Source organism: Egretta garzetta, unplaced genomic scaffold, assembly GCF_000687185.1.
Source record: "Egretta garzetta isolate BGI_Z169 unplaced genomic scaffold, ASM68718v1 scaffold117, whole genome shotgun sequence".
NCBI lineage: Eukaryota > Metazoa > Chordata > Aves > Pelecaniformes > Ardeidae > Egretta > Egretta garzetta.
This window is the reverse complement of record NW_009260479.1, coordinates 2,098,512-2,122,358: the sequence shown is the minus strand read 5'-3', so window position 1 is coordinate 2,122,358 and position 23,847 is coordinate 2,098,512. Positions and strand designations below refer to the sequence as shown.

The following is a 23,847-nucleotide window of genomic DNA, read 5'->3' as shown; positions in this document are numbered from 1 at the left end:
TTTGCCCACCAATGTTGCAGAAGTAGACTGCTGCTTTAAGGAGACTGTTTGGGGTCCAAGAAACCATGACTTAAAAAATTGATTCGTTTTAGCTTAAGTTGCTACATCAGCTTAGACAAGGGAGGGCTCACCAAAGAAAGCTGCAGGAGATCCTCCCGAAATCCTCTCTGTCATCTTAGTTCTCTGAATAGCTCCAGGGGCTGGTAAGATGCTAGGGCAGTAAAGAAAGGGTTGCAGACCTTGGGCTAACTCGGTGCGAGTCTCTGACACGAAGCAAGACAGCAAGCGGTGCGTCACATCACTTACTGCATTCCTGTCTGTCACACAGTCACTGTTGTCGCAGCACCTGCAACTTTCCTTTATCTCAGCAAATATGTCCAGCTTACTCTTTTCATTCCTGTGCCAACTTAGTCTTTGATGGTTTTGCGCTCCCATTAATTCCTTCTCTTCCCACATGTTTACAAGCCTGCTTAAAGGGAGGTGTGGTTCAACAACAGATCCTGTCTGCCTTGGACTTCACCTCCCATCCATTGCCATCCCTCCAGCCCAGCATCAGTGCTCAGGTAACCTCAACTGCATATCAGCGTGGGGGAAGTTGCTCCAGCTAAAACCAAAACCTTAAAAAATAGTTTTCAGACAGATCAGCTCCTTCCGCCAGATAATAAAGTGCTACAAACACTAAGATCGAGCCCTATCTCCCAATGTGGAGACGATCTAATCATACCAACCCTCAAAGCCCCACTTCCTCCTACAAAAGAGGCTGTTGCTTCACATATTCACCCCAAAGCACATCACTATTGTAATATCAGCTTATGGCAAGGAGGATTTGCCAAGAAGCTAGGGCTTCTGACAAGCTCCAGCCCTTCGGCAGTCAATGCATGAGAGAAGCTACATCTCTAACCTCATACACCACTTCAAAAAGTTTCCCCTATTCAACTTCAGTTGAACTTCAGTTTTTTCTCTTGCATCCCCCATAAGGGAAGGACCTTGCCCAGCAGGCTTTAAAATCAAGTTTTTGTACCATTGAACAGCAGCTAAAAATGTACCAGGATTTCTTCCACAAATTCATCTATTCAGCCCTTCCACTTCCTGATCCTACTTCCTATGGACTGCAGTGGGGACAGGGCACAAAGCTCCTTTAACATAAACTGCTGCATGAAAAGCCACACACACACAGCAAGTTGTGGAGTCACAAGGTCTACCTCCTACCCCTGGAGGCCCAGATATTTTTGGGAGGCCCTGCCTTAGTCATTGGTAACAGAGGAAAACAGTCAAGTTATAACGTGGCCTTATTTCCATGTTTCATGTCAAGTTATTTAACATGCAAGGAGGTGGGCATGCTTCATGTGGCAATACTAGTGATGCACGCCACCACGCTGTGCTATCTCCTGCATGCTAAAACATGTTCCTACTATGCTCAGAAATAGGAATTTCCCCAAAACTACCACACACAGATCACCCCAGCTTGAGTACAAGATGGATGAGGTAGCAGACGAAACAGGAAAGCCAGCAATTCATGCTTCTCCCTGCCTCAACCCTGCCACGATGGAGAGAAGAAAGCTCATTCCAGTAAACACATAACCAACTTGGATCAAATAAGGCCCAAATATTTTTATACAGGGCAGCTCAAAAGGGTCTTCATTTCCAAAAGGCAATAAGCACCCCTGTTGTGGGGAAGTGGCATGTGTATCTATACACACACGAGGTCCAAGGCATTCCCCTACGCAGCCAAAGAGCTGTCCATATCTACGAAGCCACCCACAGCCCTTGCTCAGCGGCGTTCGCAACGAGACATGGAAGGAGAAATTTGAGACAACCAGGGCTCGCGAGAGCCTTGCCAGCTCGACTTCCTTCTCCAAAATCTAGAAGATGACAGTTTTAAGCATGGCCAGCATAGGAAGAGGTTATTTCATCCAGCTACTCCTATAAAATGGAGAAAGCAGTTATAAAATTGGGTGTCCATACAGTGGAAACAGTCTTCCTGGCACTCTCAGTCTAACTTGGTGATGCTTTCCAGGCTGCCATGAAATGACAGATTTCTCTGTGGCAGTTCCCTGTTTGTTGTCCTCAGTGTCTGTGGGTTTTGTCTCACCTTTGTTTTTGAAAGTATTAAGCTTTACTTTTTAACATTAGAATTTTATAAGATCTCTGCAAGACAGGATATAATTTTATTTAGTAAACATGCAGAAATAATTTCTGATGCAGCCTCGCAAAATTTTCAAGTGTGCTTAATGTGTTACCACACAAATTTAGCAACTGACCTTTTTCTCATGCTTTAGCATAAGACATGAATGAAAAGACTGCAGCGGTCTAGATAAATGCTGAAGCCATCTCCACATATGCAGCTTTTAGGTTCTACGAAGGCCAGAAAATCTGCTCCATTACAACAGGGGACATTATTCAAAGCTCTTTTTGAAGTGGGTTATTCCCTTTATGCATCACAGTAGAAAAGATGAACAGTGATTTAAACAATTACTCTACTGCTGGAGAGATGCTGCAAGAGCCTATACTGGGTGATCTAGTCCCAGTCATCTACATCAAAGCAGTGACATGAGAAGGATGTCACGGACAGAGTGGTTGTACGTACATGTGAATGGCACTTGGTTTCTTCAAAGTCAGAAGCTAAGAGTCTGTTACATTTTCACCCGATGCAATTAATGCTGCAGACAGTGAACGAAGATTATTCCCCCTAGAAACACGTCAAACCCAAACAGTACTGACAACTCGGGAATTTCTAGAAACAGTATTAGATGACTGTGCAACTCGGTCATGGATCACTGACCAAAACCCATAGTTGCTGTTGAGACTCTCAGAGATCACCCCAACCTCTATCTCCTGCGCTTCACGGTGCTTTTCCTGCTTCTCGTCTCCATGTAACAAAGAAGGGTAGAAAAACCTAAAAACTCACCTCCCTTTTAATGCAGTACATAGCTGTTGTACCAAAAAGTTGCTTTTCCCTTGGACTAAATTAAAGTTACTTTGAGTAACTGCAGGACACCAAGTGACAAAGTCCAGAGGCAGCACCTGGGCCCAAGGAGGGTGGCATGGGGACAGACACCTGAATGTACCAGTCATGCAGCAAGCGCTTGGCTTCAGGCACCCCCCTGCCTGCTGTTAGAAGGACCCTCACAATGCATGGAGCCCCTGAGGGTTAGGGGGTCTGGAGCCACTGCAGAGCCCCCCCCTCCCTCCCCCAACACTCCGATGCAGTATTTACCATCAGAGTTTTAATTGCCAGGCTTTTAGGCTTCAGAGAAGAGGCTGTCTTTATCCACTTCGAGGAAAACTGTCTCCACAGGAGCTATTGTTTCTGGCTGTCTGCAGATTGGGGATTTGCATCTGGTTCGTATTTTCTCTCTGCAACCACAGAGAAATTTTCTCTTTTTTTTTTAAACAATGAATTTCTAGATGATGCAGTGGAAGAAATAGCCATCAGGAGAACATGCTGGTTCACCAAACCACCACAATATGCCCCAGTCCCATTGCTGAGCACACAGAGTGGAGATTTGGTGGTCCCTGCGCCCTTGACACTGCACAGCAAAGTGTTTATTTGGGGGAACAAATTGCCCGGTACAATCTAGAGCAGCATCTTCTCTTCCTTCCAACCGAGACACCCAAGAGTAACATTTCTATTATTCTGGCTACTGAACTGTTTACAAATTAACACTTTAAAATTTATATCAACAACTACCTCTAAGGGTTACTTCTGCCCATCCCATACTACAAGGGAGAAGAGACCGAAGCACACTTCTCTGAATACAAAATTCCACTTCCCACGATGGAGCAATAGCAAGCTTCCAAATTACTCCTGACTTAAAATCAAGCTGGCAGTTAAGAGCTGAAAGGCTGCACATCTCATTATCCATCCCTCAATCGTCCCCTACCAAACTTCAGTCCCAAAACACACTCCCCAAAACAAGACTATAGCACTGTGGAGAGGAGGGCTGTGAAGTTCTCCCACAGTATTGCTACAAAAACAAAAAAGTACCGTATTTCAGTCTTCAAAATATTCAGAAGCATACTGGAATCCAGTTTAACCACAATACCTGCCAGCACAGCTATCAATGCATTAATCAGCTACATGAAAATTAAGCTTGAATCCTGTAGGACTGCCAGGTTCTGCCAAAATATATCCATCAGCTCCATCTTAAATCCGAAGCTCGCTGCCAGAGGAGCGCTCCTGCAAAACCCCTCACAGTGTTGCTCATGTGTATGTGTTCCCATACAGACATCGTTTTTACAGAAATTATTTTCTCTTAATATAGGTAGAAGAGGCAGACAACTCAACTTTGATCCTCTGTCAAAACCATCCCAAGGTCCAAAAAATAAGCTAATGTATTTGGCACAAAAACACAGCAAGAATATTGTTTTCGGGGTCTCTTCAAAGCAACATTCAATCAGCTGCCATGGCACCCTGCTGCCCCACACTCAGAAAATGCATTGTGAGAAGACACCAAAAAAACCCCCCAAAACATTCTGTATGGGGGCACAAGTGGATCTAACCCAGAATATCAGATGGGCTGTTGCACCTCTCACCCCCCCTAAGAACTAGAGCAAACAAATTAATAGCTGGATCACTGCCATACCAGTATTTCAAGTACATGCAACCCTAAACCACTTCCTAAGCTTTTTTGTTTTTACAAAGCATGCGAGTATCACATTTATTATGCTGCAATAGGAGAATCTGATTATATTTGAGCAGCATATCATTTCACCTGGACTAACTAAAATATTCAGTTACACAACAGCTAATCATGAACAGAAGATAAGCTCAGAGATAAAAATAGGCAGAAAGACAGAGACACCTTGTAACAGTTAATCAGCATGATTCATTTGTCAGACCGCCATGAAGAGTACCACCTGAAAAAGCCTTGAACTTCCCTCCACCAAGTCCCTTTAAGCAATAAAGCCTCTTGCGTCGGTTTTGCTTTAGTTTTATTTCCAAGTCATTCATCAAACTCCTGCTAATCCCCAAATACACAGAGGAATCAGAGTCCAAATGGGGAAGAGGTGCAACATTCCCTGGGTGTCACCCAGACAAGATTAGCCCGGGAGCAACCCCTTGCAGCGTGTCAGTCTTGCTTCACTTCCATAAAAAAAAAAAAAAAAAATGCATCCGAGCAGATTCCTGCAGGACAGCTTCATCCGAAGGTTTCCGAGCCTGGCCCTCCGTCCTCAGCACAACTGGCTGGTGCCCAGATATTTAACTCGCTTAACATGAGCCGGATCACTAGGATTTCAAATCGTCATTGGGGTCACCGTGCAACACAGAGAACCACAGCGGGGACGGCGGCAGCTGGCACCGGAGGGACGGCCAGGGAGAGGCGCATGCATGCCACCCCGAGATACGGGAGGCAGCGGTGATTTTGAAGGAAGACAGGGATCATTTGTAATCATTACCCCTGGTATAGAGCGTTTAATGAATATAAAGCTGATCCTGCTTTCTCCTTTGTCTTTTCTGCAGGGCCTCAGACGCTGTTCCCAACAGCCCTTGCAAGACAAAAGCAAAAAATATCGCTTTGGACAATGCGGGAGACTTCAGCATTTGTTGCTGAACAACGGCATCTATTCAAGTCTCAGCCTTTCTCTGGCTGTTAATCAGGAAAGTAAACAAAAAAAAAAATAATTTAAGCCTTCACTAGATATTTTGCTTTCTAATCTCCTCCAGAGAATACTGTCAAGCTACTCTCCTGTCCAAGGCACGGATTTACACTTCCACCCGAAGCCAGCTCCCCAAACCTTAATTGGAAGTGGCATTAAGTTTAAGGCAGGCTTAGGCAGAGTAAGATTCAGCAGCAGCAGAATTTCATTAAGCCAGTCTTCCACGCGTTAACTTAATTTACCCATTTAAGATGATGCATAATTTAAAAGTATCGAGCAACGCCACTGTCAGACATATATTCTCTGATCTCACTGATGATTTACAGCAGTAACAAGCTGTCCCTGCTTCAGGTCAACAGCAGCCACAAAATTACATTTGGGTCCAGATATTTATCCTCCTGGCTTTGCCACCAGCCTAGCTGTCCAACTCCAGATGTGCTGTCCAACTCCAGATGTGCTAATTACATTCATTTCACCCATTCCACGTCTCTATCAAGTCGTTTTCTCCTAGATGTAATACAAATGAAGTTGGGATATTTTAGTGTAACCAGCTGAACACTTTGCTCTGCTGGATGGCTGCTTGCTCTGGGTTGGTTGTTCCAGGTCTAACCCAAGCCCTTCAATTTTTGACCCTTCACAGCTGACCTTGGCTTGGCCTGAAGCTCACCCCAATCGCAGCTGCCCCACATTGCAGACACTAAATTCAGCGGTTGAGCCATCACCCCATGCAGTTGGTTTCCTTTAGAGCCAGATGCTTTAAGGTGACCCAGGGGACCGAAGTTTACTTATTTTAAATGCTTCCTCTCAGAGCATCTCTGGCATGACTGCAAGATTTCCACCTGCCTTTCCCATCAGGCATGACCAATATTATGACCCCTAGCGTTAAGCAAAATGGGAAAACCATACAGATATTCCTATGTATGAGGGAAGGCCCCATCCGTGCTACAACTTTAAACTGCGGTTTTCTCAGCAGTGTACGTGCATCTGGATAAAATGCAAGACAGCACGATTAACTCCATTAAGGAAACATGTTTCATCCCTCAAAGGCGTTTAAGCTTGCTTTCTGCCAACAGTTAAAAACCCATCCTTTGCATCACAGGTAGGAAACTACACAACTTTCCTTCTGTATCACGACTATTACCACTTCTCCAAACTTCCCAGACCACTGTGCCCCAACACAATGAGGCAATCCAAACGCTTTTTTCTGATAAAACATTACGCAATTGTCGGAGCACCCCCAAAATATAGGGATGCAACACATGCAAAGTAGCTGACGCACAACCGCAACCTTAAACTGCAGCAATGACACAGCTTTGGTGCCTTCACTGAAGTCGCCTAATAAGGACAAAATGCTTCAAATGAGCAGGACAAGGATGGTTGCAGCAGGTTTGGTTCAGTCTGCTTCCAAATGATTCAGTATGAATCACATTTTTTTAAGACCAAGCAGTTTGAACTTTCTGTGAACGTCGTAATTTGCTGAGCACAGTAAAAAAACCCCAGCACATGAATATATCCTCTATAACCTTTACCATAATTACTAGCTTTGCTATTTCGCCACAGCAAGTCAAATGGAGACCCACCTCTCAACACAGAAATCACCATGTGACATCTTCAGAAAAACTGAAGTTTAACAGGTTACTGCTCCTTTAACATATATTTTGATTTCATTAGACCAGAAGATGAACTAAATCATTCAAGCAAAACAACTGCGAGTCACAGATGAGCATGGTTTTCTAAATTACTTATGGCAAGGGTGAAAAATTACCATGTACTCAGTAAGTTGGTCTGTTGCTTTAACTTCCCAGAGCTGCCTGAAGTCTTATCTCTAAAAAAACAAAGTTAAGCAACCAGCTGCGAAATCAAAACTGTCTTCAATGAAGACAACCATTCTTGTTAAATCAGAATTTTAATAGAGACTGGAAACTAAAATTTGAGACTTCTTTCAGGGAAAAGAATTCCAGCAGAGTTGTTTCCAACCATTTCTTTCTTTTTAACCCAAAACAACCTACAAAAGCCAGTCAGTTTGACCAAAACTATGAAATAAATACTTCTTGGATTTTCTAATTAAAATACATTTTGGCAAAAAGAGTTACCTCTTCTTACGCAGCTATCATAAGGGGACAGAAACTTACTCCAGCACAGCAGCAGCAATGCTTGTAATGGCATTGTACCAGAAGACGGTCAAGCTCACAAAATTCCCAAGAAAGAAGAGGCTGTTGTTCCCAGCGGCAGTCCATGGCTGGGATGATGTATATTACCCACAAGCAGTATATTCTATTTTCAGCACATATTTAGGATTGCAGATCTCATTCTTTTTAACCGTAGAACATACTGACTTAGTATCCTCTCTCTTCCTGAGCTACACCACACCTTGACACCAGGGCAGAGGAAAACAGGATTTAAAAATATCTCCCAAATGACATAGCAGCACAGAAACCCACACATTTCAGTGATCCATCAAATCACAGGCCATTAGTTAACTGGGTTTTGCCTACAAAAGAAGTTTTTCCACTAATTTTGTTTCCATTTTTTTTTTTTTTATGAAATTACCCAAATTCAAATTTCATTATGTTGATCTTGCAGCTAGCCCTAAAAAAAAAAAAAAAAATTAAGAACAGGACTTGAAGGGCTTCTTATTAAATTGCTCAACACTTCTTATGCAGTGCCCTTGGTGATTTGTAGCTCTGCAAGAAACAAAACCAGCTGAATTTTTCCAGCTCCAATAACTACACTTTGCAGCCAGATGTTGACATTTGGCAAGAGGTTGTCTCCAGCAAAACTTCTGATACCCCAAAGTTTACCCAAACTTGGCCTAGTCATAGAATTCCCTAGAGCAGCAGCTATTATATAGACATTTGAATTTTGAGTTTTGATTAAGCTCCCACCTTTATTTTCCTTGTTCCATGCCCTCAAAGCTGGGTGTAGGATGAGACTGTGTGTGCTTAGCGACATACATTTTGGGACAAAGATGAGAAAAATGAAAAATACCTGTGGATTTGTCCATTTTTATGCAGGTAGTCCAGCCCCTCCAGCACCTCCTTAAGGATCGTGGCTATACAGGCTTCATCTAGGACGCCAGTCTTGTGCTCTCCTTTGGCCACAATGTGCTTTATAATATCCAAAACAGAGCCTAGAGACAAGAGTTAAACACATTAGTTTAAACTAGAAGAACTGATTCACAGCTAAGTGTACTTTATAATCACTCAATGTACAAGTCCAAGGAATTTACTGGGAGGGAAAGCGATGATGGTTGGGATCAGAGTCAGTAGCTGAAGCGTTTGCTGCAGGAAAGCAGAGGCAACAATGCACACTTCACATGCATGAGCCTTACAGGGGTGCAGATCCTCAAGGTGGCTGTAAAATCCCTGTGATCACAAAGCAACTGAGAAGTTATTTGAACAAGTGAAAATGTAAAGTGTACATACACAGGACTCTTGGAAGGTTTTTAAGTAGACACCGATGCTACAGCTGTTTTAGCACTGAGTACTGGAGAAGCAGGAGGGGGAAGTGGAAAAAGCAGGGGGCTGCCAGGACTCACAAGCTGAAGGCAACAAGCTTGATAAAATTAGACTATCTTTTTCAGCTCTTACAGCCTCGATGCAGAGGAACAGCAAAAGAAAAATCTAATACATTAAGGGATGACACCACCCTAAAAGAAGAAAGTGGAAATTATTAAATAGAGAACAAATGAGGCTGAATTCTGACAATAAGTCACTTCTTCACTGTGTACAGAACTGGAATGGCTTAGATCCTTCCCTAGAAACATCACGCTTAGTCTCTCTCCCAACCATGGTGTGAATTACATCATCTTGCATGACAAACCACGCTTTATAGAGTGAACCACCTCTTTGAATTGCACCCAGGAACAAACGGAATCAATGACTAGTAACACGCCTCTTGTGCAAGGTCCTGTTTTCATAATGTATTGGGTACTGTATTCTTTGCATTTTCATCTGGACTGAAGACTTGTCTTCTCAGAACTGTATTTTTATTGCTCCAGTATGGGATGCCTAAGTCTGCTTTCCCTTTTCTGTGCTATTTATCCCCTTCAAACTCATGTTTCTATGGTTTAATGACCGGATAGTCAGCTAGCAGGATTTTTACAGCTATGGACACAAAGCAACATCAGCAGTACTGGGAAGTTCTTCAAGAACGAGAAAAGCAGGCAGGGCTGCAAAGCACAAATTCCAGCCTTGACCGTCTTTGAACAGTAAGCTTACAGGGAAAGAACATCTCAGTACTAACTCAGCTAGTTTAGAAAAGCTGCAAGTTTATTCTTCCTAACTCGCAACCAAAAAAATTAAGAGAATCAAACCATTTTTGTATCTGAAGAACAGTAAGAGCTGAGAATCTCACTCTCATGAATTTGGTCAACGAGGAAATTACAAGTTCCACCTTGTAAATTCCTGAAGCAAGCAGAAAAATACAATGGAGGGTTTTGGGGTTTTTTTTTCCTCATCCTTAAGGCTCAGGCTGACATAAAACTTCTCCTGCTTTAAAATTTATTTTATTAACTATCCTATCTGAATTTCTCAGCCAAAACAATCACGTAGATAGGTTTTCGCTTAGCAAAGTATTTTACTTTTGGATTCTCACATGAAAGCAAAAAGGCTGCAAGGTTTGAACCCAAACACCACATGGAAAGGCTTGTTTTGCACAATTCGAAGTGTACAGGAAACAATTAGATGGGTGCGCGGTGTCCCTTTGTGGGAAATGGTATGCACTGAGTTCATCTAACAGCTTGCTGCAGGCCGGAGAGTCACTGTTCCCCACTCAGCCCAGCTGCACACCTTCCATCTCCTCTGGCCCACCAGCATTGGTGCTCACCGTGTACACCCCATTACGCCAAAAAAAAAAAAAAAAAAAAAAAAAATAAAGTGGGGCGGGGGGGGAAGCTGTCTTTGGTTGGTGGTGAGCATAACCTCTGAAAAGATGAGTTTCAGAGGCAATGAAGAGGAAAAGAAGGGGAAGAAGGAAGGAGAAGACATTTGTGAATGGGTGAAGAAACCCCTTCTGTCAGCAGCAAGCAATTAGACCAGCTCCCTGGCTGCCCTGAACAGCACCTCCAGCTGCTTCTTCCCAAAAACACCTTTGCTTGGTTCAAGGTATTTGCAGAAGATACAATCTTAACACAGCAGACACTAGCAAAATAGAAAAAAAAAGAAGGAAAATGAAAAAAAATATAGAAATGAAGTTGCATAACATCCCTCCAACATTTTATGCAAGAACACTCATAGCAGGGTTCAGCCTTCCTTTGCCCTGTCCGAGCATGGAAACACACTCATCCCTAGTGAGTTTTGACACAGGTCTTAGTTAGCCAAAGGTTTCTCCCAGCCATAATTCGGGTTGTTTTGACATACGTGGGACTTCCTGCATGGGAGCAAGATTATCCCTACCGAAGGAAATTGTAAAACCCCAGATGTAAGAGCAGGCTCCCCTTCACTGAAAGCCTTCAGGTTCTAGTGCCCAAGATGAGGATCCTCTGTTGCGTGTCATGAGGACTCACCTGGGATTCAGCCTGTCACATATTCGTATTTTAAAATTATGTGCTTACAAGCTTCGGTGCTTCTTATTTTGGACAAGAATTTTTGTGACACCTAAGAAAAAAAAAAAAAAAAAAAACCCCCAAACCCCCCCCCCCCCCTACTTGCACTGTTCAGGTTTTGCCTCTCAAATGTGCCTTTATCTGGAGAACAAACTGTCGCTTGTTTTAGAAGTCCAGTGAAAATATGTGGTTCTTCACGTACTCATTTTGTCCTCTTTCCACCCACAACTCTGTTAGCAGACTTTGTTCAAAAACATTTCCCTTCTCCTGCAAAGGGCTCAGGGAACATGAGGAGGCAGATCATATGGTGCTCAAATTAATTTGGTCAAAAATCCTGTATTTAGCCAAGTTAGAGGTTGTATTTAACCCAGAAAAGGGGGTGAGGGTTAGACAGACAGGAGGACACACGCAGAGCCAGCCTTCATTGTGAAAGGACTGATTCACACCCATACTATATCTGCTCCCAGTCCAGTCTACTACTTTTTTAAGCACATCTCTTAAACACTTTCACATTGCTCAAAGAAGTGGAGGAATTTACCAGTCTTCCACAGAAAGGAGAACAGCAAAAAGGCTAGCAGCAAAATGCATAGTTCAGGAAACAGCAGAAAAGCAGCCCAAGAGCCATCTTCCTGTTGAAGAAAGTGTCATTTGGATCATCCCCACTCTGTCTGCGCAGGGGGAAAAAAAAAAAGTTTTGCTACTGGCACCACAACACAATAAAGTTGTGATTTTTCCACCTCACAGATCAGTAAATCCTGACTCAATTGCAACTTTGTAAAGCATAACACCACGGGATACGAAGAACAAAGCCAAGTTGCATTTCCACACACTCCTTCGTGCCACGTTCAAAATCTTCTGGCATTCTGGCTCAGGAAGCCCGACATGGAGCAACTGAATACCCAAATCCCCCAACAGAAGCCCAAAGCTAAGCACAAACCTGCTTTGAAAGCAGAAGTCATGGGAATTTCACTACTGAGGGAAACACTTCCTGCTAGAAGGTAGATACTGCATTGAATTGATCAGGCTGATGCCAAAATGCAGTCATTCCCAAGGATCTCGGTTAAGCGTGACACACTTACTAGGGTAAGACCTCCGATGCCTTAGGATGTAGACAAATTTTCTCACTTACACCAACCGCATTACACAGATTAGTAGGTCAGAGCCTCATCATTAGCCTAAGGGGAAAAACGAGCATTTTGCACAAAGTGGCCTGTTCCCGATCCAGCAATACATTAACTGCTAGAAATTAACTGGAAACTAATTCAGCTGGATGGGAACCTACATCCAATCTACACAAGAGCATGTGCTTTACACACCCATCACCCTGTTCCAAAATACCAGCATGATGCCCGATACTGACAGTTTCTGAACCAGCTTCCAAACTAGTTCAAGAGTAACCGGGGAGAGGTTAAAAGCACATCTGAACCTAGTTGGATCTCTGCTTAAATGTAGTTTCAGTATAGAATTGTGCTCTATGTACACAGAGATTGAACGATTTGCAAGACAAACATCTCCCATAATCTAATTGCCAGAAGATGAGGTTCACGTTGGAAACAAGGCACTCACTCTGTATTAGAGAACAGTTACATTTTCAAGGGGGGAAAAAAAAAAAAAAAAAAAAAATCAACTACAATGTTTTGTTTTGGTTTTTTGTTTTTAAAGAAATCTGTGACTCCTCCCTAGAATATAGCTTCTATTTCAGACAATGCTGTGAAATATTCTGGTGTGTATTACACACGGCACTATGTTTGATTACAACAGTCCTCTCCTGATTTTTCTCATTAGAAATGTACGAGTAGAAGCTACAGATTGACAGAACAGGAGGGTCAGTCTTACGAGAGAAAGAAATTAAGTTTGGCTGAGGCTGACTGGAAAGCACTTCCAAGCCCAGAAGGGGAAGCATATCAGGAAAAGACAAAACAAGACAGAGGGAAGAGCCAGAACTAGAGCCTAAGTGTAAATATAAATAATGCTGTCATTAATAAGGATGTTTAAAGAAGCCTAGTGACGAGCAACTGATCTCAAAGCCCAACAGAAGACAAAAGAAAGGAGAGGGCATTTAGAGATTGATGTGGAGAGAATGCAGCTGTAAACAAATTCCTTCCCATCAAATATACGCTGAGCTTCAACAGGAAGCCTACAAGATAGCGTGCAATCTGATAAAGCATTTAGCATTATTTATCATTCATCGTTTATTAAAGTGCCTCAGTATATTCTGACACTGAACACAAATTGTATTACGTCTACTTAGTAAAGCACAGTCTCTCAGTGCAAATTGTACAGCAACTGAAAGTTAAGTGGTTTTCTGCTCAAACTCACAAGCTTCCTACTCTGCTCTGGAAGCTGCTAATGCGATAGCTCCTGTCGACAGCAGACGTCACCTGGGAACTAGCTGTACACAGACTTACCCTCACCTGGTAAACCCAACCCGTAACTATTGCAGGTCAAAGACAAACATGCAGTGAGCAACTTGTTCTGGAGCCCTTCTTGCTCTCACAGTTCTGCAGCAGACAGACTGATGTCTGTCCGGCCGCACAAACGGAACGGATATCCCATTGCTCACCCCACTGCTCCACGGGAGCGAAGAGCAGGAAGCCCCGCAGTTCACCTTTCCCATTCCGTCATGGCTAGAGTCTATCTGATTAGCCCTGACTCAATCAACAGAAGCCAGTTCCAACTTTCCAGGAGTACGTAGTTGATGTCCACCCATGACAGCAGCATCTGAGCAGTGAAGAAACCCATAAGCAGACCAATATCCTGAATTTGTAAGAGGAGGATATTCAGTTTCTGTATATTGACATCAGGCAGACCATTTGCAATGGACTGTCTTGAAACCGAGTAAATGCAGTCCTGTCTTGCACCCCACACATATACCCAGTAAAACTGTCTCCTTCAACACCCAGTACTTCCTGCTACTCGTGTTTTCGTCGGCAGCAAAAAGAGATTAAAGAGTTCCATGGTTCACCACCTCCCTGTTGTGCCAATGCATCCGCTTACAAAGCCATACTGTAAATGAGATCACTGCAATAATTGGTAATCTGGTTTTCCAGGCAGGGTGGAGACCAAGCAGCCAGGAACTTCTTAAACCAGCTTTGCTGCTGGAGAAAACTTTTGTGTAATTGCACCCTTGGGGCAAGAAGTCCTTATTGTTCCACTGATTCATTTTCAACAGCAAGCCACCGAAATCATCGATGCTTCCTGTTCCAAATCCAGAGCGTGTTTCTTTGACCTCACCTACATCAGCAAGCACGCGTAATGGCATTTAGGAAGCCTGCTTCTGATGTTCCTCCTCAGGAGAGGATGAAAGTATCCACATGACAGTCATCGGCCATGCTGCTTAATGCTTCAGCACATGGGCTGGAGCAGAGGAAGGGTACGAAAACCTGAGCAGAAAGGAAAGCTTGTTTAGAACGAGATTACAGATAAACGCAGGAATATTAGGGCTGGAATTTTACATGCCCCCAGAGGCAAAAGAAATGTACAGCAGAGCTAGTTGCTGTAGGAACCACATCTTGCATGTTATACTATAACCTAAGCAACAGGACAAAGATACAGGATAAGTTAAGTGCAGAGAAAACTCCTCCTTTAAATCTGTCTGGCAAGCAGAACAACAAAATGTAATACCCAACTTGAGTTTCCAACAAAAAAAAAAAAAAAAAAAAAAAAAAAAAAAAAAAAAGCAGGTAACAGTACCTGCATTGATTTGCCATTTAGAGGCCAGGCATAAATAGGCTGGAAAACAGTACTAGGGATCACTACACAATTTTGTGAGAATCAAGATCTGCCCCAAACCTGATGGACACTGATGCTGAACGTTGAGAGCCAGGAGTTGGCAGGATTCATTGCTGCTTCTTTTAAAACATCTCAGCAGAAGCCAGCAGTTTCGGTGAGCCCGATTGTCATCGGAGCCAAGAATTAAATCTGCATCTTGTCAGCCTCTGACAAACGGAGGAAGAAAACGCAAAAGAAGAAGGAACAGCTGCTTGGATTCAGCATTTCTGGGGCTGAGGAATACAGATATAGCAAGAGCAAGTAAAGAACAAGTTATACAAAACAAAGGAAGAGACATCTAAGTAGATTGCTGGGGTTTCTGGTTTTGAAGTTTCTTCTTAACCCTGGTTAAACCAACTCCGCAAAGAGGAAGTGTTGAGGAAAATTCTACTTCTTGTGTTCTTCCCTCTAGAGCAATTGCCTGGATGTGTAAGAAATATGACAAGACTAAGACAGGAAGCAAGATAACACAATAAAGGGGGCAAAACAGCCTACTGCAGTTGAGACAGACATTTGTACAAGAAAATCTGAAGACAAACTATTTTTTTCATGCTTTTCTTATAGCTTGGAGTGGCAATGTATCTTCAAGCTCCACATTCTGCAATGTACAATCCCTACCATCTTCTGCCTCTGACTTATCCCATCCTTAACTGTTTGAAATTAAGTTGTGTCTCTACAAATAGAATTAAAAACCCTCCAGATGGACTCAGAACAGCATAGCTCTCTCCTAACATAAACACAAAGCTTTCTAAGAACCTGTGGCTTATGCTTTGATCCTAACTCACTGCTGGAATTAGGAGCAGCCAGATCAGAGATCAACACGGCAGAAGTAGAACAAGATGTCCTATCTCCCCCGTTGGGACTTGCCATACCTCCTTGTTGGTCTGGCTTGCTGAACTGCTGGCCAAGCACTTTGTCAGATAGTCAAGATCAAAGGTTGAAGTAAAGGGTTGATTAGATAATCTTAAAAACTTTTGGAAAAATAAAAGGTTTAACTATTTCAATACAGTCATCTCCTTAGGAGATTTAATTAGGACCCTTCAAGAAGGCAGAAGATTTGAGAACCCCATCTGGAAACATGTCAATATTTAAAGGATTTACACAGTTTAAAAATATTTTGGAGGTCTCATCAGCTGTAGGCTAGGACAGAAAATTGTTGTGTGATGTAGCAAGCCACGACAGACGGCTGTTTTATATGAGCAACTGTTTTGTAGAGTTAGCCATGGCCTTGGGTCACCTGTGAAATGAGAGCTCCTGTTAAAACCAGCAAGAATTTAGAGGAGCAAATAGGTCACAATCAGAAAAAGCACAAGAACAAAAGGACAGCTGCTCCTCCTCCTCCTCAAAAGCCGCAGGAATTAAGAGAGTAGGACTGGGCTTCAGATGGCTTTAAAAAGGCATGAGTAAAATTCACAACAGGGGAATGCCAGCGAGGCAAAGAGCAGGTCAACAGTTGTCTAGAAATAGCCATTGGAGTTTAGTTTGGAGTAACGTTGGACCAAAAGGCTGGGGTGCCAAGCTGACATTGCTAAGCTTAGATCCCTACAAAACAGTTTTGTTGCTGGAGAAAAGGGTCTGAAATTTCTACTGAAGGGAACTGAAACAGCAGATGCTTCGCAAACCTGACTCAGGCACACATCACCAGATCTGAAAGAGGGTGTCAGAGTAACTGGACACACCAGCACCTCTTGTCACTACCAGCTGGATATCATCACAGCCACATTTCTGCCATCAGCAACAACTAGCTCTACATCTGCTTCAGTGTCAAATCTGCCAGTTCAAACTGCTTTCAGCAGTAACTTCAACCAGCCTGACTTGGCTTCGATGCAGGTTAGCAATTTTATGTGTTACTCCCCAATAGCTCACCAGTACATTACCTCCTCACTGCTGACGACTTTCAAAGATGGAAAATGGTATCTTCCACCAACACAGTACTTGCAAAGCGGAGACAAATAGTTCAGTTTCAGCGACAATGCCAGTCAGGCAATTAAGCCACCTTTGAGTGCACCAGCTGGCTGCTCAGAGGAGCAAAGCACTGTTATAAGACAATAACACTTCATGGATTTAGAGTATTTTCCCTTAGAGACATTTCTAAAATACTTGCATGTATGAGTAGGTTAAGATTTCAACAAAATTACTGCAACCAGAAAATAAATTTAAATTGCACTTACAACAAGAAAAAAAAAAGCTTGCATCTTGCATTACAGACTGGTCTGTGGGCTGTTTATCAAAGTAATAAGGTCAATGTAAGCAGGCTGAAATTAAAACTAGTTTCAGCCTGAAGACACATGCCAGCATAGACTGACACTGATGGAAGAGAAGCAATAAGATTTTTAACTTTTACCCAGAAGAAATTCTCAAGTACAAAAGCCACAATCAGGCTACAGAATGGACATCAAAACAGATTTCATACGCCCTTACTGGGATGTACAAATCTCAGTCCATGATCTCTGAGTAGTTAGATGGAATTAAAGAGTTAGGCTGCTCCCTGGGTCATCCGTGTTGTCCCCCCCCTCCCGCCCTCTTTCTGGTTTATAAAAACAGCTCAAAGGTTTTTCACGTTGAGAAACTCTGATAATTGTTTTTCCCACTGGACAGATGACGACCACAAAACTAGCCACTTTATTACTGATAAGAAGTAAGCTGAAAGGAATGAGAAGCGGTTTTTAAAGTGTCTCTTGTTACATAAATTAATCAGCCTAAAACCAACTGGAAATAATCTCATTAAAAGTGAATGAAAAAGCTCTTCAGTCAGAAAGCTCCAATACACAAGTTTCTTCCCCCATCCTCAAGACCATCCTGTAGAATTTACCTACGAGCTCTAAAATGAGATTATTGAAGTACAGCCATGAAAAAAGGCATAAAGTGAAAACAACCAGAAAATACCTCTCAAGGTACCCTCCTGCATAAGAAGTCATTCTCAAAGTCTTTCTGTCCATTTTAGCACTTCCCCCAGCCCCTAAATGATTCATTTTAAGTGAGAAAATGTAACACTGTTCTCACAGAAACTTTTTTTTTTTTGGGGGGGGGGGAAATTACACTGCTACTGGTCCACCTTTTATTGTATGACCCTAGTCTTCAACACGTGCAGAGTGAGAAGCAGTGAGATTTCACAGCACTACTTTACTGTAAGTCCCCCACTTAATGCCAGAGCTGCAGAAGGGTCAATTACCAGTCTGTATAATGAAGATGACCATTCAAAGTGAGTACCACCAAGCGGCTGGTTCTGAAGTAATCATTATTTTTCCAGAAATTTTCCAGTGTGGTCTTTAGATTTGTGGTGACTTGATAATGTAACGACGGTCCATAAAGAGTCTGATTTTTTTTTTTTTTTTTCCAGCTTTACACAAGAAAACCACCCCCTACAAAAATGAGGACAAACGGAAACAACATTTGGAGTTTCAGGGATGAGCCCAATCCTGACTTGGTTCTGACAGAAAACCGCTGTGAAAGTGCTAGCTAAGGCAGCTGTGCATTTTCTTCAAAGAGGTTGTGTACCGTCCTGAAAAAGGCCAAGAACATTGCTGCTGCCTCTCCTGCACCCTTGAAAAGCCTTTTCCTCACGTTGTAGGAACTTTCCCATAGATACACTTCTTAGACACACAGCAAAACTGCTTGCACTACTTGCTTGGCAGGGGATTCTTTTCTACACAGAGCCATCATTAATGATCTGTTGCATGTCCCTCCAAGAAAAGGGGTGGTATTGCTTAATGACACATGAGCACAAGAGACATTAAAAACCTTTTAAGACAGACTTAAGTTGGCATGAAATTTGATTGCCCCTAAGAGAATGGCTAAAATTCTCTAAAGATGATCTTCAAAGACACGTTTTACAGTTATTGTCAAGCTCTTATGGAAAAAGCCAACAGGTTTAGCCAGATTTTTCCACATCATTTTCTGGCATTTTACAGTCCTCAGTATTAAGCCAAGAAGTTTTTTTAAAAAGCAAGAAAACAGGGGGTTTTTTTAAGCTTTCAATTCCTTTTCACTAGGGTGCCAGGAAAATCAAGTCTTCCTAAAGACAGGCCTGAGATTTAGCAACAGTCCTCTGTGTTATCATCCAGAACTTGATTCCATTTCTTGTCTCAACTGTAACTTAAACAGGGATCCTGGAAAATATGATGACATCAAATAAAGCATTACTGATAAGAAGTTTTCAAATTCAGCCTCTCAAAAAAGAAAAGCTGTTTGTCCAGTGTCTGAGAGAATAAGTCCAGAAAGGGGAAGTTTCCCTGGCTCTGTGTTAACTAGGCAGTAATTTGAAGTACTCACAGTTATTTTGTCAACTAGAACAAGCCAGCAAAGTAAACCAGGCTCTGAGGACTGACACTACACAAATCAAGCTGCACCCACACGGATGTTCCTCCCTTTTTAAGGTCATACACTGACATTATAGGAGTAGCTCTGCCCAAAATAAAGGTGATTTAAAGCTCCTCACAAGGGCAGCCAACATGTAAGTTAGTTAAAATCAGTAGAATGACTGGTTACCAACAAGCCATCAGCACCATACAGGCCTCCAAGCTGCAAGTGAGAAACAGGTCAAGGGACCAGCCTTGCAAAAGGAGCTGCACTTCTCACATTAAAGCCAGTGGTAATGGTTTGGCTCAGTGGAGTTAGTTGCACACTTCTCTAGTTCAAAAGCTTATCTAGGCTTACAGAGCAGGATGAAGAAACTTTTGTTGACACGACCCAAGAAGCACCATTTCAGATCCATCATTTGAGAAAAGGACAGTGAGATTTGTTTTCTAGAACTTTAGGATGGTTTCAACTACTACATCTGCATTTAAGTTTCTCTTGTCAATGTCTGAAGTCATACGCTCCAGTTTTCAACTACTCAAGCGAGTCATTCAGCAAACACACACAAAAAAACCTCTATGAAATACTGTCAAATATACAAAATAGGCGGGGGAAAAAAAGCTAGCAGTCATGTAGTTATAGTTAGGTGTTACTACTGATGTACGTAACGTAAGAGACTATTTCTGAGCTGGATGGGTTGAAGCTAAATATTGTTATTCAAATGTGTTAATGCACAAGTGGGAAGCTTAGGAGGTAAACAAGGGAAAGGGTATTACAGGAAGACAGCTTTTTATGTTGCCTTTTAGGGTAGAGAAATTGGACCACTCACCTCCACTAAGTAACTTCATCACCAGCCAAAGCTCATCTTTCACCACGAATGATGTGTAGTAAGATACAATGTTGGGGTGATGGCACTGACTCATGGCTTGAATTTCTTTCTGTAGAAAAAAAATAAAGCATTAGCAGTTGGACCCAGTGACTATTATTCCTCGGGCACAGAAGTTATGTTCCTCAAGACACAATGCTCAAAGAGGGTGCAAAGAAAAAGCAAATCATAGAAAATCCAGAAGTACTCCTAACACTCAGCCTGCATCATACTAGGGCCCAAAGGTATTTTAGGGTGCCCTTCCTGTCTATCTAGAAGAAAAAAAAAAAAAAGCTGACCAAAAACCCCTTGGCAAGGGCAACAAAAGCGATCGTAACCAAAACACCTGCATGCAGCTACAACAGAATATTCAATAAATTCACACCAGTTTGTTACCCAAGAAATTCATGCTGACTCCTTTCAGTGAGGCATTACACAACAGATGCTTAATCTGTTCAAGACTATCATGTGGATGAGAAAGGGAAATATTTGCCTCCAGGAAAAAAAAATGCCTCTTATTCCCAATGTTTCTTCCCAGCAGGAAAGCAGAGGGCTTAGCTCAATCAGGTTGAAGGCACAAAGGACAGCTGTATCTTTTGTCATACTGGAACAAGAAGGAAATCAGTTCAAGACTAGATAGTCATTAGGTACTACAGATGGAGTACAATATGCAATATGCTCAGATATTAAATTGTTTGCGTTTTGGCCGTGATTATTCTTAGATTTGGTTAAGGGTTGAGTTTTTTCCAGGTTATGGGAAGAACACCACCACAGAAAGCATTGACCAATTTTTTCGTTACACAAGGACAAAACACCAGTTTGGACAGAAAGCCTCGCAGTTTCTTGACAGTCCCTAGACAAAAGCCATCCATTAAGCCAAGCCTGGCACCCTGCACTACACCCAGCTGGGACTTCATGCTTCCGCCAAGCTGGTAGCTTCAGCTAAGCTCCTCAACCTTCCAGCATCGCCCACACCACTCATCCCCTGACATCCTGAACTTCTGCTCTCAACTAAGACATTCTTTCACTGAATACATGGATGCCACTTACTTTTCAAAGGTTTAATCACTGCTCACCATCAGCCCCCTCCCCACAACACAGACTCAGCCAAGCGCTGTAATCCCAAACACAGGGGGAAAGAGGAGAGCAAGGGCCCTTCGTACCCTGATCCTTTCCTCCCTCTGGGCACAAGAACTCCCTGGTACCAAAGCACACGAGAAAGCTCTGAGAAGAATTCACCCATATCTAGGACGCCCCACAGATGCAGCATATTCTTCTCCTGCCCATATACAAAGCTCTGCTTGTGACAGAGTATAGCGTAAAGGCACAATGCTCCCCCTTGGCAAGGGTTTAGCTGGCAATCACAGCTACAAAGAAACATGCTAATGTTGATTTATCCACTTTAAAACTGCTTTTTCAGGGAGCGAGTGCATTTGAGGAATCAAACGCAATTGCTTCCTCTTTCTGCTTCCCAAGAAGAGGCACCAACTTTCCAGGAAACTCCAATAAGCATATTAAAGAAGAACCCTTCTAAACAGGAAGGAATATTTGAAGAGTGGGGAGCAGGCCATTCATCTCAGTGTAGCATACTCGACTAAAAACCACTCGGTGGAAATAAATACAGCCTGAAACAATATCCTCTGCTTACTCTGACAGCTCCAGCTCCCTTCCTTGCAAACACTCGTGTCAAGCTCTTTTTGAAAAAGGAAATAAATCAGCACCTTTGGAGTTTTCTAATGCTTTCTAGTTAGGTTTCTTCGTAATGCAGTAAAACCCCTCAACAAAGCTGGCAACAAAAATATTCTTTTTACTCCCGTGTCAAATTTCAACCAAGGGACAGACAGGAACTGGGGCCCTGGATAACACACGTCAGATTCAGCGACTGGTTTCTGCCCTCTGTCACACTCCTTGCACAAAACCCAGCTGGCTGGGAAGCTCTGGGCCACTGCTGTAAACATAAGTGCAACACTTGATTTACACAACCTTTCCAAAACTCATTGAGCTCAGAGTTTCGAACTCATTTGCTTACCCTAGGATCATTTCAGACTTGCTCAGAGCACTGGACTGAGCCTAGTTAAGGGATCCATAAAACTGACACAGTCTTGGTCCCTGAGCTTGAAATTAGCATTTAGTCTAAAGCTTTAACTTAAAGATTTTTTTTTTCCTTTTAAACATGCAAGCAAATCTATGTGCTTAACTTCTCTGACAATTAAAAAACCACACACAGCACCAGAGGAAACACAGGTGGAAAGAAGCAAGTGGGACACTGTTTAACCGTCCCATCAGCCAGACCTGCCCCAAATCCACCATTCTCAGAAGCAATGCAGAGGATCTGTTTTTATCTTTTCTTAGCTAGACCGCCCAAAATATTTTGAACCAGCTCCCTGGGAGATCAAGAGAATAGTACAAGAAATAGAAACAAGTGTTGCATATTTTATGTATATTAGTGTATCCCACTGGAATTCAGGAGACCGTGAGACAAAGTCTGGACCAAGTTTACTTAAGAGCCTAGACCTGGATCAGATCTTTGCCATTCCAGCAGCTCTGTACTACAGCATTTTGCAGGCATTCCGTGACGCTTAGTTACTATTTTATTATTTTCCAAGAACTTCCTCTCCCGTCATTACCGCAGTCTGCTCCCCAGGCTGGGAAGCACAGTTTGGGGAAAAAAAAAAAAAATAAAAAAGCTCAAGTGTCATATGCTTTGGTGCACAAAGAGAGAAAATAAATAATCACAAACCTGATCTGTGCAATTACACACCTCTGTCAGCTAGTGGATGTGTAACACAGGCAGATTAAACCGTTCCTCACACAGCGTAGCTCTGAATAATTAATTGCATCGCAGCCCATGATTTTCCAGTGTTTTTACATATTACCAACAAGAGTGAGCAGCAGTCGGGCAGATTTTCCCTCTCACCCACAGACCCCCACCCCATTTTCAATAGGTTTCTAGGCTAATCTCACACTGGCTACATCAAAGCTTCATTCCCCTTCTCCCCCCCAGAGGGTACCAACATCCTGGAGGCTCAACACATACAATTGTTTTAACTGATTGTGGCAAATCACAGTGGGCTTTGCGGTTAAAACGCTTCCTCGCATAATTGAAGCCAAGCCAACTCTGTGGTACATACAGCAGTACAAATGCAAGGGCTCAAGAGCTGTAGTTAAAGGCAGGAATCACAGTCAAGGATCACCGGGGAGCTCTGCTTACAAGCATACTTAGAAGAAGAAGGGAGCAGAAGGGGATAAAACACAGCAACAGCCCTTCTGTGTGTAGTAAGCGCAGCTTTAATACTATTTCCAAAGTTTTTTAGAGAGTTTGCTGCTCTTCAAACACGATAAAGTCATAGCAGGCAAAGATATCCTCTCCCCACCTCCTGCCTAACAAGACTGCTATCCCCAAATTACAAAGAAATAACTGAATTACAACTGTGTTCCCCTCATTTTCACTGGCACTGAAAGTATATTGGAAGACTCCTAATAAAAATCTCATTGATTTCTACGCCTCTGTAATAATGTCAGTGCTAAACATCAGAATTTATTTGGGCTGCTGGAAATGTTGCTTTTTTCGCTTTCTGCCAACAGTCATGGGTCACTTGATACAGACCCCTGAAACCAGCCGCAGATCCAGGGGACGGTAGACAGCTCTTCCACCCAGTTGCTTACACACTAACACCCCCCACACTAGATGGCTTCAGTTACGAGACACAGCCTGCCTGCCAATTCCCAATTTCAGGATCCATAAATTACACTGCCTTCTGCTCAGCTA

General features: G+C 42.7%; 1 protein-coding gene across 1 annotated transcript in view; it reads right to left on the bottom strand.

The window, feature by feature from the left end:
* Window positions 1-23,847, bottom strand: part of OXSR1 (oxidative stress responsive kinase 1) — a 93,324-nt gene that overhangs the window by 50,053 nt on the left and 19,424 nt on the right. Inside the window, exons 3-4 of the mRNA XM_035899636.1 lie at window positions 20,043-20,151; window positions 8,590-8,731 (exon numbers count right to left, since the gene is read on the bottom strand). Coding sequence (XP_035755529.1) covers window positions 8,590-8,731; window positions 20,043-20,151 — 251 coding nt within the window. The remainder of the gene's footprint in view (window positions 1-8,589; window positions 8,732-20,042; window positions 20,152-23,847) is intronic.